Genomic DNA, 22,887 nt, shown 5'->3' with positions numbered 1-22,887 from the left:
TCAAATTGAATAGTTGCTATTATTGTTTGAATTAAATATTAATATTGATTTAAAATAAGAAAAAGTGAATTAATTATTACAATTTAGTTTTAACTTCAGGTTTGATTTATATTTAAAATTTGAAACAAAAGAAAAATACATTGATGCTACTATACAATAATAAATACTAAAATTTATTATATAATGAAACTCGGTACTCTTGATATATATATGAATAAGTTAGTTACTGTTTTGACTGTTGATAATAAGGTTTACATTGGTGTTTTGGTTGGATTTGATCAACTGACTAATATAGTTCTACAAAATTGTATCGAGAGGGAATACAATAAGGAATTGTCTAAGTTTGATGATATTAATAAAGAAGTAATTGTTTTGAGAGGTGATTGCATTGAGCTTGTTGGGGAATCAAATGGAGACAGTGATATTTTAAAAGAATCTTATTATAATGAAAATAGTCAAGTTTTAAAAAAACAAAGAATTTCATAGTGTATAATGCTGACATTTTAAATTAGGTATATAAATATCAATTTTATTTTCTAATTAATTTTGAAGTGTGTTCATTATTATATATTATATAACTAATACATTTGTTTATTTATTAAAAAGAGAATAATCACCTGTCTTCTATATATTTGTTCTGTTATTATCATTTTTGATTTTCTGACAATTTAATATTTGATGCAATTCTTCCATTTGTATTTCAATTAATTCATTCCATCTATTATTAAAGTATCTTTTCAAAAATAATACCTGAGTTGAGAAGTTAAAAAAAATATCTCTATTTAACATTTATAATAATCAACAAATAGTCACAATAATTGTATTTAAATTAATTTTAAAAAAATCAAAATGAAGAATATGATCAGGTGTTCTTTCAATTCAATGTTAGGATTCTTAATGACAGAATTTATATAAATATTTAATAATAAATTAATCGACTTAACAAAAATTTAAATATTACTGAATTTTTATAAATAAAAAAAAACAGAAACCTCACCCATTTATCACCTAAAATTGTACAAATATTTGTGTAACCTGAAGAAAAAGATGAAATTGTAAGTCATGGCGCCGAATAAATGCATGCTTTTTTTTTGTAAATAAACTAAAAGTAAAGATAATAGATACACTAAATATATCAGTAAACACAACAAATGAATTTATTTGTTTTAAAAAGTTTAACAGAAGTGTTTTTTTACGTTTAATATTATTTTTAACTCTCTTGTTTTTTTTTTTTCCTTCTTTAAATTATAAGTGTTTGATTTAAATTTATCTTATTCTTTATCTTAGTTTGATTTAAAAGCTAAAATTAAAGAAAAAACAATTTTAATTTTTATGTAATTACAAAAACAATTAAAACATATTTTAAAATGAGTATTTACTAGTACCAGTATGCGTAACGTAATGTGTCACAAAATAAAGGTGTCGGTGCAAAATACAAGATGAAAATATATAATTTTTTAAATAAGCAATTCATAAATTTTTAAATATTTCACTCGTGAATATTTTAATTTATTAAATAAACAAGAGTTAATTATAAATTATTAATTGAACGACATATATTTCTTGAAAAGAAAATGGAGTTGATCACAGAAAAAGAACTTGGAAGATTAAGAACATTAACTTTTAATCACAACTTCAGCACCCCAAAGTATGCAGGAGAGATTGTAGTAGTTAGGCTTGAAAAGATGAAATTTATGTTACCTATTGAAGAGTATGAAGATTTAAACAATGAAAATTGGAAGCCTCCTGAAGATTTAAAATGTAACATATGGATGATGGATGCAGTAGGAGAGTTCATTGATTTAGTTCAGGGCTCAGGAAACTCTGCACTTAATGGACTAGTATCGATAAGTTCTGATATGGATAGTTATTTTCCAAAAGCAAAAATAGACTTGAATGCAATACAAATGTCAGGAACGGGAATGATTTTAGTCACATTAAGTACAGAGAAAAGTTCTATTTACGATACAATGAAAAGATTGACTATAAATTTAGATGTAGTGAATCCATCAAAGTTTAGAAAAAGAGACAATATAGATTTATATGAAAAAAGTAAAATAGAGTCTGAAAAAGAGGAAATTTGGAATGTATTATCATTTTCGCCAACTAGAGAAATGAGTGTTTATGATGTAAATGAAGACTGGAACAACATAGCTGTCATTATGTTTTTTATATACGGTGATAGATGGCAAGTTAAACCTCTCTCACATATGTATTTTGCTCAAGAAATATCTGAAAAAATTAAAGATTCCAAGAATTTGTGTTATGCATTAAACAGTATTATTTTAAAAAATAAAGAACCTCCAATTGGATGTAAATCAATAAGATCATTGTTGTTGGGTGAGAAAATAGAAGATAGTGGTGATTTTTATTTAAATTCTGAGAATGAAGGCTTTAAGAATTTGAAAGATAGAATGAATGAATTGACGGGACTTGAAAAATCAGAAGTTGAGGCATTAAATGGTCCAATGTTACTTAGAAACCCAAGCGCCACTACAGATTATAAATATTTGATTAAGAGATTAAACGAAAGGAAGGGATTTTTAAAGGAATTTCTAGAAAAAAACCATGATAGAATAACAAAAGGTAAAGTAATAATTGATCAAGATGGAAAAGTAAAATATTTAACTGACGATATTATTAATAATACAAATTCTAATTCTAATAATGAAATCACAACTAATGAATATGATACTGACGAAGATGAAAATGGCTGGGAAATTGGGAGGGGTGAATATACTATAGAATCTGCAAATCAAGACGTACAAATATTAAAACAAACAGTTAATGAAATACAACTACAATTAGTGAGTATAATGGATATGTTTGTCTCAACAACTCCACCATCATTCACTATTCAAGGCACTGCAAATGAAATTACATATAAGGAATTAATTGACGAGATTCAATACTTAGAAAATACTTTAGCACTTTATAAACAAGACTTTATTTCTAAAAAGAACAAGATTCCAAAAACTTGCTTCGATAACACTGGCTTTTATAACGAAAATATAAATAATTCTGAATTAAGTATTAATTGTAAAAATAATTCTTTGGAAGTGGATGATATTTCACTATTACAACCTTTTATATCTAACACAGGATACTCAGACTTTACTGAAAAAATAGATAAACTCCGAGAATCTGTTGAATTATTTGGACAAAAATCAAGAAAAACAGTAATTGAAAATAACAATTTAAATTCAGATGCCAGAGAACATGCTTTTAGAAAGGTAAAAAGTCTTGAATGCAGATGTGATAAACTAAACAAAGAGTTTAATGACTTTTTATTTAGTATTTCTATATCTAGCGTACCAAAACACATACATATAAACTAATTATTCTATATTTTATCTTTATAATTTATTCTATATAAATACCTACATGTAATTAAATAATATACCTTGTTCATCGTATGTACTATTATATAATTAAAAATAAATTACACTTATTTTTTTCAATTGAGTCTTACTGCAGCAATTTTTATGTAAACATATTTTTAATATATATATATATATATATATATTAATAAATGTGCTAATTACGTGAATTAAATACTTATGTAAATGTCACAAAATTCCTAAAAAATGCAATGTGGCGGCTGAATACACTTTAAATTTAATGTATTTTATTTGAATATTTTAAATTGTTGTTATAGAAGATCCATATTGTTTTTGTTGTATTTCATTTTTCTTACTTATAATAATGTTTTATTTAACTCTGTTTATATTTATAGCTGATAAAAATAATCGACCTATGACAATTTTTATTTGAAAAACTGCTCAGAATTTTGAATTGTACTAAGGGATTATAATAACTTTTTTTTTTCTCATAGTTTATAATATTAAATATTTAGATTAACACACTTAAAAGTGAGAGAAATAGAGAGAGAAAAAAAAGAAGCTTTTATTTAGCTAAATTTTTAGTGTGCTCCAAACAAATTCACCTTTACATGACAATTGTTTATTTATGCACCCATAAATTAAATGCATAAAATTTAAAATAAAGGCCAAAAAATAAATACGACGTATAATTAAGGATTAAATTAAGAATAATTAGTATTTATAGTTTTATTTATTAAAAAAACGATGAATTGGTTTAACATACTTACTAAACCGGCCTTAATGGTCATCTGGTCAACTTGTATAATACTAAGTATATTAGATATATACTACATAAGAAATATGGAAAAAAATTGGTCTTTATATGACAATCAACTTCTTGAAAGCAATTTATGGTGGTTATTTGGAATTCCCTTATGTGTTTATTCATTGGTTATAGAAATATCTTTATTAATTTTAACAATATTTTCGTATAAAATAACAGATAATGACTTCGAAATAGAGGATTTTGACAAAGAGTATAGAAATTATAATTCAAATTTTAACCATAATTATTCAACTCTTTATGATTATACGGATGAGTATACATGTTCAGTCTTTTCTTGGATAGATAATGTAGGTTTGTGGAATAGATTAATATTTTTAATAACGAATTTTTTAGGAGTGATGACATTATACTATGCCTATTTAGGTTTAATAGAATATCAAACAAGATCATTAACATTTTTAATAAAATCATGTATAATTATAATTGCAGCTCTGATAACATGGATACCAGGAGTAATTAACAGTTTTATTGAAAGTCTGAAGTTATTTGGAATTGTATCTGGGTGTTCATTGATTTTAATATTGTTCCTTTGTTCTAGGAACTATCGATATGAGAATAAAGTTTCTGAGTTAACTTCTGAAATTTTAAATATAAATAAATTAAGTAAAGGTGATGAAATAGTGAATGAAAGAATTATTGAAAGGTATATAGAATCTGGTGGAAAATACTATACAATTAGTTCATCTCCAGCAGCTATAGCTACAGAACTTTATTGGGGTAAAATGGCAATGAAAACACTAAAGGAAAACAAATCATATATAGATTGTGATTTCAATTCAAATAATAACAAGTGGAAAAATTGTATTGAAGAAAAAGTAACTAGTTATCCATCATGGGTAATTGGTGATAAAACTATCTCCGGAATAATAGAACCGATTACAATAGCACATATGGTAAATATTAATATTAAAGAACTTAAAAATGAGGTACTTTCATTGGTTCATCCAGATGAGAAGAAAGAAATAGAAAAAAAAATATCTGACATTATTCCTAATGATAGTGATGATGAGGACCAGAAAAATAATAAAAAAATTGAAATTGAATCCATAAATTCTTCAAAATTATTAGATATTGAGGATAATTATAGATTCAATTCTAAACAAAAGCGTAAAAAAATAGATAAAAAGAAAGAAAAACAACATTATGATAGTGATAAAAATGTCGAAGAAGAAGAAAAATTAATAAATTCTATTTATGATCAACCTTCGTTCAGAGGATTAAATGTGATAAATGAATTGGAGGAAAAAGAAGAAAATTTAGTTGATAAAAATCTTATAAAAGAAAATATTGATTTTTCTATAAATACAGAACATGATGACATTAAGTTAAAATTGCCTTCAAAAGAAGAATTTGATGAATTTAATGATAATATTAACAACGCAGAAAAGGCACACTTGAATGAAGTACAAATAGCAATTCAAAATGCAGATGAAAAAATAGATAATATCGAAAATGATTTAAATGATCAAGTTATAGATAGTGAAGTAGTTGGTGATTTTGTGAGCGAACACATAAGTTCAGAAAGTGAAATAGAATATGAAGACAACAAAGCTGTTGAATTTGAAGATTTAAAAGAAGATAAAACAACGAAATTAAATAACATTTCAGATATTAATGAAATTAATTCTGATATAGACCCAAAAAAAGTATCTGAAGTTAGTAATACCAATGATGAAGGATTAGATGAAGTAAACATAAATGAAGGCTCAGAATATCAAAATAATCAAAACAACGAAGAAATAATTTCAGAAATTATAAATACAGACGAAGTAAATAACTAATATTTAATTAAACATTTAAATAAAGTACATATGAGCGTTTTAAATATAAATTATTAATAATGAGCTATTGTCTATAACATAAATATATATAATGTATTTATTATATAAGATAATTAATATTAAATAATGTAAAGTAATATTTATTAAAATATTAAATACTTAAATTAATGTAAGGTTTTTACTTAGTATTTACAGATATTTTATTTTTTTATTGCTTAAGTTTGAATAATATTTCTAATCATTTTTGGGCTTTTTCTTATGCTTCTTAACATATATATCGTTTAGTATTTCTTTTCTAAGCTGAGTATTTTCCTCAATTTTATCGTTAATTGATTCAGAGTATTTGTTCTCTAAAAAATGATCTCTGTTTTCTGCACTTTCTGGAATATTTAGAAGTTTTATAGATTTCTTATCTCCTTCCTCAATTTTTGATTTTAAATAATTTTCTCTAGAGTACAATGGTACTCCGAAATTCATATCACTAATGCAAGTTTGGCATATATTTTTAAGTTTACCACATGTATAACAAATAGATGTTTGAGCATATTTTTTGCTATTTAAAATTTTCCAACGAAATATAGTACATGGTCTGTTGCATATCTTACATGATTTTTCTTGATTTGATTTAGTCATTCGCAAGAATTTGGTTTCACCAAGACATTTATCACAGACAATTGGAAAGTTGGCATCTTCATAACTTAAACCCTGAAACATTTCCGTTTGTCAAATAGTTGCTGAAATTAAGTATTACATAAGCTGTTAACTACCAAAAATTAAAGTGATAATCATTAATTTTAAAAAAATTTAAAGAGAAATTTTCCTCTTAATATTTTTTTTAAAATATAGATTACTTAACTTTAAAAAAACCTGTTCATTACAAATGAACAACGCATGACTATGTTTACAAATATGTTCATATAGAAACCAAAATTTGAACAATATATTGTTTACTTATCAATTAAGCTTCTTTTTTTTTAAAATATAAATCACTTAGTACATGAACTTTATACCACCTCGGGAAAATTAGTTGGCGCGTTTAGTAATATTAATAATAATCGGTAGTACAGTAGCGCCCTGTATAAGGTAATGGCGAATAACTATCTGGAAGGTTTAGAAGAAAAATAAAAAGTAAATAAACAAATACATTATTTAGAACCTTGTAATTTTATCACATAATATTTGTGTATTGGATTAGTTTTATTAACTCGGTTTATTCATTTTTATTTCATGTATTTGTTTTTTCTGAAGTATTCGTTAATTGAAGAGACAAGTTGTAACTTATTAGATAATTATTGCTTTAAAAACTAAAATAACTTTTGGATTATTATAAAACATCTAACTTTGAAGGTTTTGACACACTTTAAAACATAAAAATATTACAGTTGTGCAATAATTAAAATTTTATTCACTTGAAATAAATATCAAAGTATATGGTTTCTTTTATTTTCTTTACAAATAGGAATAATTAATAATAAATAGGTAATTGTCTTATAAATCGTACAAATTATTTTTATATTTAATTATTAAAACAGAAGAAAATGCGTATTGAAAAGTGTTGGTATTGTTCCAGTAATATTTACCCTGGTCACGGAGTGACATTTGTGAGAAATGATGCAAAGATTTTTAGATTTTGCAGAAGTAAATGTCACAAACATTTTAAGATGAAGCATAATCCGAGGAAGTCAAAATGGACAAAAGCATATAGAAAGACTCACGGTAAAGAGATGATTCTTGATTCTACGTTTGAATTTGAGAGGAAGAGGAACTGTCCAGTAAGATATGACAGAGAGTTATATGTAAAAACAATAAAAGCAATGAAATTAGTAGATAAAATAAAGGAGTCAAGAAAGGAACGTTTTTACAAGACAAGATTACTTAAGCAGCAACAAGCGCAGAAGACTCTTGTAGACAAGGAAATTGAAAGAAATGCGACATTACTTAAAGGTCCTGAGATTCCATTAGTTGAGAAAACAGTAATGAGTGACGTTTCACGTGAAAAATTATTTAGAAAGAATGAAAAAAAAATGAACAAGTTAATTGAAAAAAGAAGGTCACTTTTAGATAACTTCACAAAGAATAAAGATATGGATGTTATTATGGAGGACCAAGATGAAATTGATGAAAATGAAGAAGTTATTTTATAATTTAATGTGCTCGAGTATAATTTTATCATTGAAGAATAATTATAAAAATTAGATCACTAATTTCATATGAGAAACAATAATAGTTTGTGAATCAGATTGATATATATATATATATATATATATAAATTAGAAAGCAGATATTAAATATAGTTGCAAAATAGAAGTTAAGAATATATTATTATATTTATTTAAAAAAACATGTATAGAAACTTATCAATATTTAATATTAAGCTGTCAAATATAAATGTCGTTTTTAAATTTTTCATTATAGTAACCTTTTCTGAGAGGATCAATTTTATACAGATTATTAACCAACTCAGTATTGAACAATATCTTGTCAGTTTGTGATAGTTCATATGGAATGCAAAGATTGAAAATATCATACAACTTTTTTAATGACAAAATAGGATATTTGCAATCTGGTTCCAGTTCTTGGATTTCTCTTATTATATCAAATTCACTTATTATTATAGTCTTCAATGTATTTAAGTTATCGAGAATTGTATTGTCTATATTTAATTTATCACTAGTAATAAAATAATCAGAACAATAGTTATATCTGCATTTAAGTATATATGTATCACCGTATTCCTCTTTTTGAATAATGAATTGATATTTTTTATTATCTAGACTATCAAACTTTGGAGAAAGAGTTTTAGATGAAAAAAATTCTTTAGAATACAACTCGTTTTCTAAATTCCACATTGGTTTACAAGATAATGTGTCATCTGAATTGGATGAAAACAAATCAAAAATAATTTTAATAGAACTTTCATCAATAAGTTCCTTTAATGTTAAATTTTTTGTGTTTAAATTACTTTCCTCAAAGTCAAAAACAAACTTCCAATTATCGGTTTTTTTTTCTGTTTTACTTCTAAAATTTGAAGGAAGTCTTTTATTAATAAATCTAAACGAATTTTCATCTATTTTATTATCACATTCCTGATATATTGGAATCCAATTTCCATTTTTTATTGGAATTAAATTGTTGTTTAATACTAACATTACATTTGAATATTCTTGAGATATAAAACAATAATTAGAGAGTTTAATTGAAATAGAATGACCGAAATTTTTATTACTAAACTCAATACCATCTTTTAAGTTTGAGCTTAACTTAACTGTTTTTATAAAAAATCTAGGACAAACATTGAATTTAGTATCTTTAAATATTATCTTAGGTAATAGTTTTTCCATTAACCAAGAGTAATATTGCCATATGCTCTGATCATTAGGTTCCGTAAAAATGGCAGTGTGTACTAATTTAACTTCTCTATTAAAGTCATCTAATGTATCAAATAAATGTTTGTTGCCACTAAGTAATATTCTTTGATGCCATGCAGAGTAATTGGAAAAATTATTTTGTATTAAATTATTCAAGAATTTAAATTCCTCATAGTGTAAGTTTTCGCTAAAATCACTCCAAGAATACTTAACTGACAAATACTTAAGACATGTTAGAACAAATGATCTATGCTTCCAACAGTGGAAATTTCGATCATCAAAATTCAATAATTTTTTGCACAAGTCTAATTCATTTGCAAGCATTTTTAAATAAACGTTATTATATTGGGATAAGTACTGTTTAAATTCCTCTGAAAAATAAAAGTTGTTTAAATCTTTAATTTCTTTTAAATAACCATTTTCTAGTTGAAATAAATCTACTGACCCCACATTTTTATTTTCCAACCCAGTATTTTCTTCTATATTTCTGGTATTTAAAACTAATTCAATTAACCAAACTCTATTTGACCAAAGACTATAAGACTTAGGATCAACTTTAAATAGACTTTCAGTTAAACTGAATTCATCATTAATAATATCAACAATTTTACTAGTTTCTTTATTGATAACAATATTTTCAATAAATTTCTTCCTATAATTCCAGAATGTTGGTATTTCTGGATTTAACTTAAGCAGTTTTTCTGTTTTTCTAAAAGTTGATTCAGAATAAGAATTACTTTTTCTATCGTCACTTATTGCTTTTGAACACTCCTCGAAAAGATCCTTCATCCTTTTCATATGCTCCTTCTCAGCCTCTGTCAGCTCTTTATATTCACTCTTAGATCTCCCATGCATTTTACTTACGATACAGTATACAGCTTAAATAAATATATAATAAAATTAGTCTATATTAAAATAGATATAGTTCATAATTATTTTACAAGAGTTATAAACACTACCAGTACCAACAAAGGCGGTAGTATTGTGGCGCTTTGTTGTCAAAGTGTGTGTACTCACAAAATGTAACCTAAAGGTACTAAAAATTTTTAAAAAATCTACTGGTGGAACTCGTAGGTGCATTAACTAAACGAACAATAACTCTAACATAGACACTTTCTTTTTTATATTTACAAAAAGAGAAGAAAAATATCATAAGAATCAAGGTAAGGGAGGAATTAATTTCGAATAATTTCTAGACAAGTTCTAAATTATTTAATGAATTTTGCCGACAAAATAGAACGTATATTTAATATTCAATAACAAATAAAATTAAAATTAGAAAATAATAATTATTGAAAACAATAAATGGTACTATTTAATTATGATTAGAATAATATCAGTTATTTTATTTGGAATAATAATAAACAATGAACATAATTTATATGAAAGAAATTTACTAAACGAAGAAAATTTTTTAAGGCTAAGAACTAAATCAATTTTTGATAGCTTTTCAATGGCTTCAACAGGTCCTGGTAGTTTTAGATCAGGATGGGGGAATGTAATTTCAAACGCCATATCACTGACATTTCCGTCATCATGCATAGGGCAACTATTGAATATAGGTTATGTATCTAATGAATATGACGAAGATGACTATCCATATAACCCAATATGTGGAGCTCAAAGTCAGTCAAACAACTTGTGTTTTCCAGGTGTAAGTAAAGTAATATCAAGGGATAAAGGAGAGATTATGATGAAGGATTTAGAAGTTGGGGAATATATATTAACGAGAGATTTAAAAACAATGGAATTTAAGTATAGTGTTGTTGAATTAATGCTTCATAAGGATGAAAATATGTATATTGAAGACGAATGGGTTGTTGTTGAATATTTGGGAATGAAAAAGCCATTGATAATATCTCCTGATCATTTTGTATTTATAAGGATGTTGGGGAATGAACCTCATGAGGGAAATTGTCAAATTGAATCATTAATAAATATAATCACTGGGACATACAGTACATATATATATACAAATAAACAGGAGATAGAATCCATTGTGGCTAGAAATTTAAGAGAAGGTCATTCTATCATCGTATCAGATTCAAAATATAACATTAGTTGGATAACAGAAGTTAGAATCATAAATAAACATAATAATACTGGTTATGGTGAAAATACCTACTTCGGTAGATTTGCACCTTTAACTTCAAGTGGTTATTTAATAGTTGATGGTGTTCTTGTTTCAAGTTATAGCAAACCATATCCATGGAGTTTCGAATTAATAAACCCTACACATAAAATAGTTAATTTTATTATAAAACCATTCATATTTATAGAAAATAATTTCAAAAGTTTGATATCTAAGTCAAGAAGTCATATTGAATTCCTTATCAAATATTTGTTTCATATATTCCATTTTAAAAAATACTTGTTTGATCACACTACACCACTATCACTTGAGATAATTAGAGCAATTACATCGTTAATATTGTAATCTATTTATTTATAATTAACAACTCTTTTTTATATCATTTAAAAAAATAAATATTTGTGTGCTTTAAAGAGTTTTAAAATAATAGCAGAAACACATTTTCAAATTCTTATACTAAGACAATAATAAGAAAGAACAAATTTTAGTTTTATTTTTAAATTTGAAGGAAGAAAATTCTTCTTTTTATTTGATTATTATTGGGTTAATGAAGTAATATTAGAATAAATGTTTAATAAATTTTAATTTCTAAATTACACGAATTACGTAAGTCTTTATATATATATATATATATATATATATATTTATTTATTTGTATATTTTCCTGCATAGCTGATTATTGATAGTTATATGTAATTATTGTTTGGGTACCGCCTTTTGCCCCACTTCAACAAATAGTTATGTTGGTGGTAAAAGGTACAGGAAAAAAATAAAATTTTAAATTTATTCATACTTATATCTATGAACTTGTAGTGAATTTACTTATTTTTCAGGTTTATCTGTTCGCTTATTTAATGGTTAGTAATGTCTTCTACTGCGGTTATATCATACGGTAATATTAAGGGCTTTGGATTACAAGATCAGGGTATATTTAAGGCAAGTAAGGAATTATTTGGTTGGAAAAATAAAAGAACAAATGCAACATATCATTATAAACCAGAAGAAATATCTGGTATTGAATGGCTTCAGTTAGGTCCAGAAGAAAACAGTTGCCAATTGAGAGTGTTCATTAAAGAGAAAAAAGATTGTATATATTTTACAGGATTTAGAACTGATGATTTGTCTGTAATTAAAGATCATTTTAAAAATAATTATGGGATAGAATTAATAGAAAGAGATTTAATTACAAATGGATCAAATTGGGGTGACTTGGTTATTCAGAATGATACAATATGTATATCAAGTGAAGATAAAGTTATGATGTATATTCCTACAACAGAAGTTAGCCAAATAGCAATGCCTTCAAAATCTGAATTAGTACTAGAATTTAATGATAGTATGAATGGAGGTGAAGACTGTGATGATATTATGGAAATTCGTTTATTTGTTCCAAATATGCAAAATTCAGTTGACGGTAATTCTCTAACTTCTGCAGAAAAACTTAGAAATGATTTACAAACACTTGTTGGTATAGGATCAAGTGGTTCAATGGATAAAGTTTGTCGTTTGAATGACATACATTTACTAGTTCCACGTGGAAGATATGAAATAGAGGTTTTAGTGAATTGTATGAAACTTCACGGCAAATCATTTGATTACACAATTTTATACAAATCAATATCAAGATTATTTTTATTACCGCGTCCAGGTAGTTCACTTGTTAATTTAGTTGTTGCATTGGAAACACCAATGAGACAGGGAAATACAAAATATCCATTTGTTGTAATGCAATTCGACACTCAACAAGATGATGATATTGAAATACCTTTAAATTTATCAGAAAGAGAGTTGGAAAGATTCAGTGGATTATCTTCCGTAATGACAGGAAAATTTTGGGATATTATTACTAGAATACTTAAATCATTAACAGGCCATTCAATAATTGTTCCAGGTGATTTTCGTTCAGCTTATCAATATCATTGTATTAGATGTTCATATAAAGCTCAGGATGGCCTATTATATCCACTTAATCGTAGTTTTATATATATTACAAAACCTGTTATTATGATTCGTTATGACGATGTTTTAAATATTGAATTCTCCAGAATGGGTGGGAATCAAACCAGATTTTTTGAGCTCACAATATCAATTAAAGGTGGTGGTGAATATAGCTTTACTAGTATTGATAAGGCTGAGTACAACCCATTAATTAACTTTTTGCAAGAAAAAAATATTAGGATTAAAAATCTACAAGAAAATATCGATTCTTCCTCCAGAAGAGCCACTTCTAGACGAAGTGATAAACAAGATTTAGAAAAAAAAGATTCTGAATCCAAAAGTATATTGGATCAGGATCTTCCAAGCGACGACGACGAGGATGAAGACTTTGAAAATGAGGATTCGCATTCTTCTTCCGAAGAAAGCGATGAAGACGAAGATGAAGACAATGAATATGATGAAGAATAAAAAAACATTATTGAAACAAAATTCACGATTTAATTTATTAAATGTAAATTAAAATATTAATAAAATTACGTTTTTTTTTTATATTTCATTTGTAAATTAATAAGCTTGTTTATATATTATACATATTTATAAGATTAAAGTATTACAGTTATAAAGTGTTTGTTTCTATATCTCAATATAATATAATTCATTTTTCTAGTTTTTTGTTGCATGTTCATTATACTTTACATGTGAAATTAAATTTAGCAAATTGCCTTTGATAAAACCAGCAAAACTGGCGCCAAAGACAGAATTTTTGTATTGGTAGAATAACGTAAAAAGAAGGCGTGCCATCAAAGTTGTATAATATTTTGAATAAAATATAACAAGGAGTAATTGTAAAACTTATTTGTAAAAGCACATAATTATTGTTGATATTATAAAATATAGATAAGTATATAATAATTTCCTGAAAAACTATACATTAGTACATATTTACATATAAATAGCTAGTATTTCCTTTTCTGTAGCAAATAAAACAAAGATGGAAGAGAAACAAGATGTTATAGACTGCAGATTTTACGAGAATAAATTTCCAGAGCCAGAAGAGTTTGTTATGACGAGAGTAAAGAGAATTACAGAAGTGGGTGCTTTTGTGAGTTTATTGGAGTATAATAATATAGAGGGTATGATACTAATGTCTGAATTATCTAAAAGACGTATTCGTAGTGTAAATAAGCTTACTAGAGTTGGAAGATTGGAGGTAGTTGTTGTTTTAAGAGTGGACAAGAATAAAGGTTATATTGATCTTTCAAAAAGACGTGTAAATCCGGAGGATGTAGAAAAGTGCGAAGAAAAATATTCTAAAATGAAAAGAGTGTATCAAACAGTTAGACATATTGCTCAAAAAGAGGGGGTGTCTGTTGAAGAACTTAGTGAAAAGTTGATTTGGCCGTTACATAAAAAGTATGGTCATGCATTGGATGCTCTTAAAGAAGCAGCAGTTAATCCAGAAGCAGTACTTGGAGAATTTGACTTACCAGAAAATTTAAAAGATGCTCTTATTCAAGATATTAAATTTAGATTATCACCACAGCAACTTAAATTAAGAGCAAGGATACATGTTTGTTGTTGTGGATATGACGGTATAGATGCAGTTAGGCATGCTATCATCGCAGGACAAGAAACTGTAACTAAGGATGGTGTTGAAATACAGGTTAAATTCATAGCTCCACCTCAGTATTTAATTACTGCTGTATCATATGGAAAGGCTGAAGGAATAGAAGCTATTGAAAAAGCAATGGAGACTATAAAAAATGTTATTACACAATATAAAGGAGGTGATTTTAAAAAGCAAGGTGAAATTGAGGTTGTTGGTGGAGAAGATGATAAAAATGACCTTCACAATTCAGATTATGACTCCGATGAAGATGATTCAGAGTCAGATGAGGATGATTCTGAATATTCTGATGACGATGAAGACGAAGGAATGGGTCGTGTTGACTCTATGAACATTCCATTTGACGAGGACAATAATGGGATTGATAATGATGATGATTAGACATTAAATTTAATTAATAAAAAAGATAAAACAAAATGGATGGTAGGAATTATAACAACCAGTAGTTATCAACATAATTATATTATCAGCATACATATTTAAATTGTTATATTAAACAAACTCATTAGTTTTAAAATATAAATATGAAAAATAGAAATTAATTGTATTGTTAGTTAATAAATGTTAAATCTGAGAATTTTACACTATTTTTGAACTTTTATTACTTTATCTATACTTGTATCAATTTTGCTTTTGTGTGGATTTACTGTTGTTTTATTTACTTGAATTTAAAGATATCCTTGAATAGCAAAATATATTGATCTTATTCAAACAATTAGTATTATTAATATTTGGTTTTTTCTTAATTTGTAATTAAAATTAACAGTATAAATAAATATATTTAAACAAAAACACGATCATAAATAATATTTTGTTAAATTTAATTGCGCCGATTTTAAATAATTATAATGAATGAATAAACAAAATATAAATATATCGTGAGAGTAGTATTACATTTTTTGTAATGTTTATATATTTATCAAATACATAATCCACCTATCTCTCAATTTATTAAATTGATATGAAATATAATTAATAACTCAATTTGAATGACGTACCGAGTAAATAAAAAACAAGTAAAATAGTATAGAATTGATAAATAATTTAGTATAAATATTATTTTTATCTCTATATATTAATAGTCTGATATAACAAAACATTGGGATTATTTAGTGCTATTATAAATTTTTTATAGAGTAATATATTAATAAATCAATTATTTATTATTAAAATGATAATAAAGACAATAGTTTCTTATATTGACAAATACAAGAATAACTAAGAAACTGTGGTGAAATAAATGATATAGTTTAATATTGGGAAATTGTCCCTTATAATTCTGTTTAAATATATTTCTCATTTTTAAACTACTTTCATTTATTTCTTTAAATATTCATTAAAAAAACAGTACCTATTAAAATATACAAATAAAATACGAAATTAGTGGTGTTTTCTTCTTTTAAAAGTAATATTTATTTGAATTGTACCAACATAAGTTAGAAAATAAATGAAATTAATAATTTTCAAAATATATGAACGTCACCTTTTATCTATAGCATTTAATTGGTGTATTATTTTAATATAATATTTTTATTTATTTCTTAAAGCTGTAGTTATTATTTTAATGAAATTTGAGTAATACTTCAATTATTAATGAAAATTTTTGGGTGTTCATATTAATATATATCTTTATATTAAACAAGTATAATATAATAATATAAAATGAATGAATTGACACTAAATTTAGAATTAAATTTAAAAAAAGATGATATAATGTTAAACAAGGATATTTATTTTTTGAATAGAAATAATTTAATTGAAAACCATATTATTAGATTATCCACTGAAATAAGACCATCTGTATTACATTCAATTTGCTCAGCTTTTCCAGTATGTAAGAGAACTCTTATAGAAATTGTAATAAATGAATTATTTCATGAATTTGTGACAAAACCAGATGGAATGGTTGAAGATGCAAAATACAGTCTTTGTATCCCTACACTTTATTCGGTTTTGTTGTTAACTGTTTGCCACGTACACAAATTAAAAGACCACGAGGAAGAATGGTTTGAAGAGTTTTTGAAGAATAAAAAGTTTTCTTTTTTAACACCGTCTGGATGTAAAACAGAAGCATTGTTTAATTTGTTAAATGTATTAGCTTGTTTTGGTTCCTTAAAAAAAAGACCTGCAAATATGCAGGGTGTTGAATTAGTTTTATTAAGACTCGGAATATCGTTTTACTTTTCATTATGTTATATTATGGATTATCCATTTTCAACAAATAGAATTATAAAAGCCTTAATATCCGGTGCACATGAGTGGATACACGGATCTAAATACACAAAAAATAATGTAAATAATAGTAATAGTGACTATGGTTATAATATAAATCATTTTCATAATTATAAATATTTTAATTGTAATATAAATAATAATTTTGATGGTTATAACAATAATAAAAATATTACTTTGGCTAAAATGAGTAGTATGAGTAATTCAAATAAGTTTGTTATGAGAAAAATTTCATTTAATAATAAAAAAGAAAAAATGTTAATACAGGAAAACACAATAAAAAATTTAATAGGTGTTTTTGATGATTTTACAATAAAACTAATATGTAAATATGGTTACAGGCCTCACTGTATAAATTGGAATGAGGTTACATTGTACATTAATGAAATGAATGATTTGACTTTATTAAATCTTTTCAAATTCACAAAAAATAATAATTTTTTTGATGATAACTTTTTAAATGAATTTATATACTCATTTAATAATATAAATGACAATGAGGTTGAAGAATTGTCCAACTCAATTAAAACTAGCAATGAGCATTTACTTAATAACAGACATGCTAATCTAAGTAGCGGCCTGTCTAATTATATAAACAGCAATGATTATAATTACAATATAGACGAGTTTAAAAAAATAATAGATGAAGGTGTATATAAAGATTCTAATTGCCAATATAGTTCTATATATAATAAGCAAAACTATGGAAGTGATAGATTTTCACTATCTGAATTTCAAGACTCTGATGAACAAAGTGATGACTATGACAACTATTATATAGATAATGCTTTAAATCAAGAGTTTATTGAGAAATTACATTTGTCTTCACATACTAAAAATAATGCTTTAACTGCTATTTCTTCAAAAATAAAAGAAATGGCATCTTCTAAATCTGCTAAATTGTTTAATTTGAATAAACTGACAAAGAAACAACTTAATAGAACACAACTTAAAAATTGTACCAACAATGTTACTAAAGGTAGTAGTTACAACGATATGTCAAAAAATAAATCAATAATGGAAACGGCAAATACTCGAACTAACACAATATACAAAACAAATAATTCGATAAATAAAGACTCTTATTTAAAAAATATTGTAAAAAAACCTTTATGGTTTGGCTTTTCAAAGCAATTTTCAGATCAATCAAATACAAAACAAAATAACAGTGGTAATAGTACGCCTAAAAAAGAAGGTATCAGCAATCTATTAAATTACATTTCACATAAACAACAGATATATGAATCTGAAGATAATGAAGATCCACTAAATGTATTGTAAAGTAAAACAATGATGTATTCACTACACTACTAGAGATTAATTTAATGTTTTAAACTAATCAATTTAATTTATAAAAATAAATCAATTAAAGTAAATTGAATATATATATGTATTTATGTTTAAGTGTTACTTAATTTATTTATTACCATTTAAATTCCGGTACTAGATGGAAAAACTTGTGATCTGTCTGAAACGGCCTTGGAACTTCCTGCTACACCACTCATTTGGATTTGTTTGTTTGTTTTTCTAGAGATTAAAAAATAAAAATTAAACTTTTGTTTCCGTGTTAAATAAAACTTACTTTGAAGTACTCAAAAATTGTCTGAAAAGTGGGCTTGAAAGATTGTAAAGCATTTTTTTTAGTTGTAAATTATTTCTAGATACTTTTTTTCCTTAAATTTACTTTTTTTATTTAATTAAACCCTTCAAGTATTTACTATACTTATTTTCGTTGATTGTTGTATTTATTACCTATATATTAATATTTGTTCCTACAAAAATTTCAATGCAAATTATTTCAAATGTAAACAAATATTTTATTGGCGGTATTTTTTCCTTTTTAATTTTATTTTGATCAACTATTTAAGTAATCTAATAAATTTACATAATATCTTACTGCCATCTTTTTTAGCATTTAAAAAAAAATCGTTACTTAAGGTAGCTAAAAGGAAGAAGCGGTTCAATTAAAAAAATTCTTATTTTTCAATTAAAGACAAAAGTAATGTCAAAAATTTAATAGGAGTGTTTAAAATAACAGCTTAGTTAATTCAAAAATAAAAAAGCATTAAAATACAATAAAAATATGTAAACTAAACGAATTCACAATATATTAAAATGAATTCTCTTTCAATTAATGAAATATCAAATGAAATGTTGGAATGCGCAAGGTATGGTGAATTAGAAGATTTAGTAAAAATACTAGATAATTATAAAGTAGACGTTGATTATAAGGACAAACATGGGAATACTGCATTACATAAATCTTGTGCAAATGGACATGTAGATATAGTTTTAGAGCTTTTAAAGAGGAATGCATCTATAAATATACAAAATAACAATGGTAATTCACCACTACATTGGGCAGTAACAAATAAGAAAAAAGAAGTAATAATAGAACTTTTAAATGATCCAAGATTACCTTCTGAAGGAGGTGCAGATGTACTTTTAAAAAATTATATGAATAAGAGTGTACTTACTGAAGTCTTTAATATTAATGATGAAGATTTGTTAAAAATTGTACTTGAACATTCATCTGCAGAAAAACTTGAAACTGAAAATCGCGATTTAGTTAAATTTGAAGATACTAATACAGAAGTAATTGAAGGTGAAACAAATATTTGTGGTAATTTGATTTTACCTAAAAATGTTAATAATGGCATTAAAATATCGAAAGATATAATTCATGAGTTAGTTTTTTTAAATGAGCCTAAATTAAACAAAGAACCAATAATTAGGTGTAGAGAACTTGCGCTAATGGGTGTAAAGGATGTTTTTAATGATAACCCAGAGGATGATACAACAGGGGTACATTTATGGTCAAGTTCAATAGTAGCTTCATATTGGATGAAAGAATTATCTAAGAAAAACGATGAATTTTGTGGAAAGAGAATATTAGAGTTAGGATGTGGATGTGGTCTCATGGGAATAGTTTTAACTATATATACAAAATTGTTTAACAATTTATATCCATCTCAAATATTACTTACAGATGTTTCTGAAGTTGCATTAAGTAATGCTGACATAAATATAAAATTAAATTCTGAATTACTAATTCATTCTGAAAATATAATAAAAACAAAGTATTTAAATTGGTTTGATAAAAGTTCATGGTTCAAACTTGTTGAAGAATTTGATTCAGGGGAAAATATAAACACTGCCACGTCGCCTCCTGTTTTTGATGTTATTATTGGCTCAGACTTAATTTATAATTATGGTATGGAAATTAAACTATCACAAACAATATTTCAACTTTTAAATGAAAATGGTACATTTTATTATGTTTATAGACAAGACAGATTATGTTCTTCTAATTTTAAAGAATATTTAGAAAAACAAGGATTTTATTGTGAGGAAAGGAATCCTCCCATTGAATATACTCATAATCCACTTTATCATAAAGATCAGAAATTAGCTGATTCATTTTTTAATGAACTTTGTGATAATAGTGAATTTTATTTATTGATTGCTAGAAAAATAATTAAAGATAGGTAAAAATAATAATAATTACTATTATTATAATTATAATACAATACTCTAGTACATTGTAAGTAAATTTTTAAAAAAGTTATGAAAATATTAATTAAATATATTTTTTTCTTCAAAACAATATTTATATTGTGTTAATTAAACTTATTTTTAGTTATTCCCAAATACTTTTTTATTGATTAAAAATTTGTCTCCTTAATTTGTTCAATCTAATTATCATTGCATGTACAAAAATCTGGGCGCCAAACAAATTACATATATTTTTGATCTCGGATAAATAAATTAAGAGATTAATGTTACAATTATTTGAATTCACTCATTTCTATTAATTGTTTGCATTATGTTTTATGGGTTTTATTGTTAACTGACTTATTGTTTGTAAATAATATTAAATAACTGAATCAATTAGTTGACAAGATATAACATAATAAGGTTTAATTTAATTATAAAAGGTGATAATTTAGTAAAAAAAGATATACTAAATGATAAACAACTTTTATTTATATAAAATTCTACCATTACCAATATAAATGAATGTACGTTTAAGTAATTGTGGGATCTATCATAAATAATACAGTTAAGATAATATAATATTTAGATAAAAATAGCTACCATAAAATTGAAATAAAAAAGATTGAATTAAAAATATAAATTATTATCGAATTTTAAACAACAAATTATTTATTATCAACTAAAAAAATATGGTAAGAAAACCAACTCTCTGTATAGGGGTTTTGGGTTCTAATTATGATGAAACAATCACTAAATATGATACCTTTGTAAGCGTCATACTTCAATCATGCAAAAACTACTATAAAAATAAGCCAAAAGGAAGTGATATGGTAGAAATAGAAAAGGAAGTTGAAAGAATACAAATGAATCATGTAAGCGATAGAATAGCATGGTGTAATGAATGGTTACCTGTGTCACCAACTGAAAAATTTGAAAGCAATTCAATAGGAAAATTATTTTTAGCAATATCAGAATTTGAGTATATATATAACTTTAAAATAGAAAAAGAAATGAGTTTGCTTAATATATTGAACAAGCATATTGTAGATAACTCGTCAATCATGTGTAAGGATGGATGGGAATTTAGAGAAGGAGCTTTTGAAACACTAGATATGCTGACAAACTATGCAAATAAATTCATAATAATATCAGTATCAAAGGGGTCAAAAAGAATAAGTGACACAATAGAAGATTTAATGAATTCAAAAAAGTGTCAATTTGAATTAGTTGCTAATGAATTTGAATACAATAATAAAAATGAAAAATATGAATCATCTGAAAACTCATTGTTTGGACCTTCCTGTAAATATAGAGCATTTAAGCATTCTGTAAAAGAATATAAAAGAAACAAGAATAGAAAAATAAAAGAAAAGTTTTATTACTTTATATCAAAATTATGTTTTTATAGTTCATATTCAAGGGACATTTATATTAAGTCAATTTATTTTGGGAATAGGGCAAATGACTTAGAATGTATATTGTATGCAGAAGTTGGTGTTTTTATTTTAGACCAGGTTGATTCTGAGAGTTTATGCGATGTTCCAACTGCTGACTATACATTATCTAGTGATCAAACTTATTATTATATAAATTCAAATTCTGACAATTCAATAAATATGGATACTTTTGCTTTTAAAATATGTGAATTATTTTCAATACAGATTGTGCCCATTTTGGATATATATTCAGATAATATTAAAAACTCAGGACTTAAACTATATGAGAACGTTAAAAGAAATTCCGTTGGAGTTGTTGATATTAAAGATTATATCCGAATTTCGAGAAGATTAAGATATACAAATTCTAAATTTTCTCAGTTTAGATTCACAGGAATACTATTACTGGCCTTTTCATGGGGGGATATTTCAAAATTATTTAGCACTGATAATAATCTTAAAAAAAAATAACTGAAAAAAATTAACATAGCTTCTATTTTTTCTAGTATTTAACTTAATAATTAAAAAAACAAACAAAATTCTAATTTCAGATTAAATTAAATATTATTTAAAAGAATAAATATTTCGTTAATATAATTTCCGGTTTAATCAATATTTATACAGCCTGAAATCAGTAAATTTTGTTTTTTTAAAATTTTTAAATTTAAATAATACCTAGAATGTTGAAATTTGGAAAAAAAAATACACCAATACCGGTCTTTTTACACATTTAAACATAAATAAT

The 22,887-nt window shown here is 25.0% G+C and overlaps 12 protein-coding genes across 12 annotated transcripts; 10 read left to right on the top strand and 2 right to left on the bottom strand.

Moving 5' to 3' along the window:
• Positions 1 to 183: 183 nt before the first annotated feature.
• FG386_001090 (uncharacterized protein) lies at positions 184 to 486 on the top strand (the record flags this gene model as incomplete). Its single annotated transcript, XM_067340483.1, has 1 exon — positions 184 to 486. The coding sequence occupies one exon, from the start codon at positions 184 to 186 to the stop codon at positions 484 to 486; it is 303 nt and encodes a 100-aa protein (XP_067196993.1).
• A 1,088-nt stretch (positions 487 to 1,574) lies between these two features.
• Positions 1,575 to 3,338, top strand: FG386_001089 (uncharacterized protein; the record flags this gene model as incomplete). Its single annotated transcript, XM_067340482.1, has 1 exon — positions 1,575 to 3,338. One exon carries the CDS (start codon positions 1,575 to 1,577, stop codon positions 3,336 to 3,338), a length of 1,764 nt encoding a protein of 587 aa, XP_067196992.1.
• Positions 3,339 to 4,088: 750 nt separating this feature from the next.
• FG386_001088 (thioredoxin/PDI) lies at positions 4,089 to 5,951 on the top strand (the record flags this gene model as incomplete). Its single annotated transcript, XM_067340481.1, has 1 exon — positions 4,089 to 5,951. The coding sequence occupies one exon, from the start codon at positions 4,089 to 4,091 to the stop codon at positions 5,949 to 5,951; it is 1,863 nt and encodes a 620-aa protein (XP_067196991.1).
• A 234-nt stretch (positions 5,952 to 6,185) lies between these two features.
• Positions 6,186 to 6,665, bottom strand: FG386_001087 (uncharacterized protein; the record flags this gene model as incomplete). Its single annotated transcript, XM_067340480.1, has 1 exon — positions 6,186 to 6,665. The coding sequence occupies one exon, from the start codon at positions 6,663 to 6,665 to the stop codon at positions 6,186 to 6,188; it is 480 nt and encodes a 159-aa protein (XP_067196990.1).
• Positions 6,666 to 7,489: 824 nt separating this feature from the next.
• Positions 7,490 to 8,095, top strand: FG386_001086 (60S ribosomal subunit protein L24; the record flags this gene model as incomplete). The annotated part of the gene is made up of 1 exon (XM_067340479.1): positions 7,490 to 8,095. One exon carries the CDS (start codon positions 7,490 to 7,492, stop codon positions 8,093 to 8,095), a length of 606 nt encoding a protein of 201 aa, XP_067196989.1.
• Positions 8,096 to 8,329: 234 nt separating this feature from the next.
• On the bottom strand, positions 8,330 to 10,174 carry FG386_001085 (Rab geranylgeranyltransferase; the record flags this gene model as incomplete). Its single annotated transcript, XM_067340478.1, has 1 exon — positions 8,330 to 10,174. The coding sequence occupies one exon, from the start codon at positions 10,172 to 10,174 to the stop codon at positions 8,330 to 8,332; it is 1,845 nt and encodes a 614-aa protein (XP_067196988.1).
• A 466-nt stretch (positions 10,175 to 10,640) lies between these two features.
• On the top strand, positions 10,641 to 11,756 carry FG386_001083 (hedgehog-type HINT domain protein; the record flags this gene model as incomplete). Its single annotated transcript, XM_067340476.1, has 1 exon — positions 10,641 to 11,756. One exon carries the CDS (start codon positions 10,641 to 10,643, stop codon positions 11,754 to 11,756), a length of 1,116 nt encoding a protein of 371 aa, XP_067196986.1.
• Positions 11,757 to 12,275: 519 nt separating this feature from the next.
• On the top strand, positions 12,276 to 13,817 carry FG386_001082 (structure-specific recognition protein 1; the record flags this gene model as incomplete). The annotated part of the gene is made up of 1 exon (XM_067340475.1): positions 12,276 to 13,817. One exon carries the CDS (start codon positions 12,276 to 12,278, stop codon positions 13,815 to 13,817), a length of 1,542 nt encoding a protein of 513 aa, XP_067196985.1.
• Positions 13,818 to 14,340: 523 nt separating this feature from the next.
• Positions 14,341 to 15,357, top strand: FG386_001081 (eukaryotic translation initiation factor 2 alpha subunit; the record flags this gene model as incomplete). The annotated part of the gene is made up of 1 exon (XM_067340474.1): positions 14,341 to 15,357. The coding sequence occupies one exon, from the start codon at positions 14,341 to 14,343 to the stop codon at positions 15,355 to 15,357; it is 1,017 nt and encodes a 338-aa protein (XP_067196984.1).
• A 1,281-nt stretch (positions 15,358 to 16,638) lies between these two features.
• FG386_001080 (uncharacterized protein) lies at positions 16,639 to 18,489 on the top strand (the record flags this gene model as incomplete). The annotated part of the gene is made up of 1 exon (XM_067340473.1): positions 16,639 to 18,489. The coding sequence occupies one exon, from the start codon at positions 16,639 to 16,641 to the stop codon at positions 18,487 to 18,489; it is 1,851 nt and encodes a 616-aa protein (XP_067196983.1).
• An 834-nt stretch (positions 18,490 to 19,323) lies between these two features.
• On the top strand, positions 19,324 to 20,700 carry FG386_001079 (uncharacterized protein; the record flags this gene model as incomplete). The annotated part of the gene is made up of 1 exon (XM_067340472.1): positions 19,324 to 20,700. One exon carries the CDS (start codon positions 19,324 to 19,326, stop codon positions 20,698 to 20,700), a length of 1,377 nt encoding a protein of 458 aa, XP_067196982.1.
• A 695-nt stretch (positions 20,701 to 21,395) lies between these two features.
• Positions 21,396 to 22,613, top strand: FG386_001078 (uncharacterized protein; the record flags this gene model as incomplete). The annotated part of the gene is made up of 1 exon (XM_067340471.1): positions 21,396 to 22,613. One exon carries the CDS (start codon positions 21,396 to 21,398, stop codon positions 22,611 to 22,613), a length of 1,218 nt encoding a protein of 405 aa, XP_067196981.1.
• Positions 22,614 to 22,887: the final 274 nt, after the last annotated feature.

Source organism: Cryptosporidium ryanae (assembly GCF_009792415.1).
Source record: "Cryptosporidium ryanae isolate 45019 chromosome Unknown contig_20, whole genome shotgun sequence".
NCBI lineage: Eukaryota > Apicomplexa > Conoidasida > Eucoccidiorida > Cryptosporidiidae > Cryptosporidium > Cryptosporidium ryanae.
The sequence above is the reverse complement of the archived record's forward strand: the minus strand, read 5'-3'. Positions and strand labels throughout refer to the sequence as shown.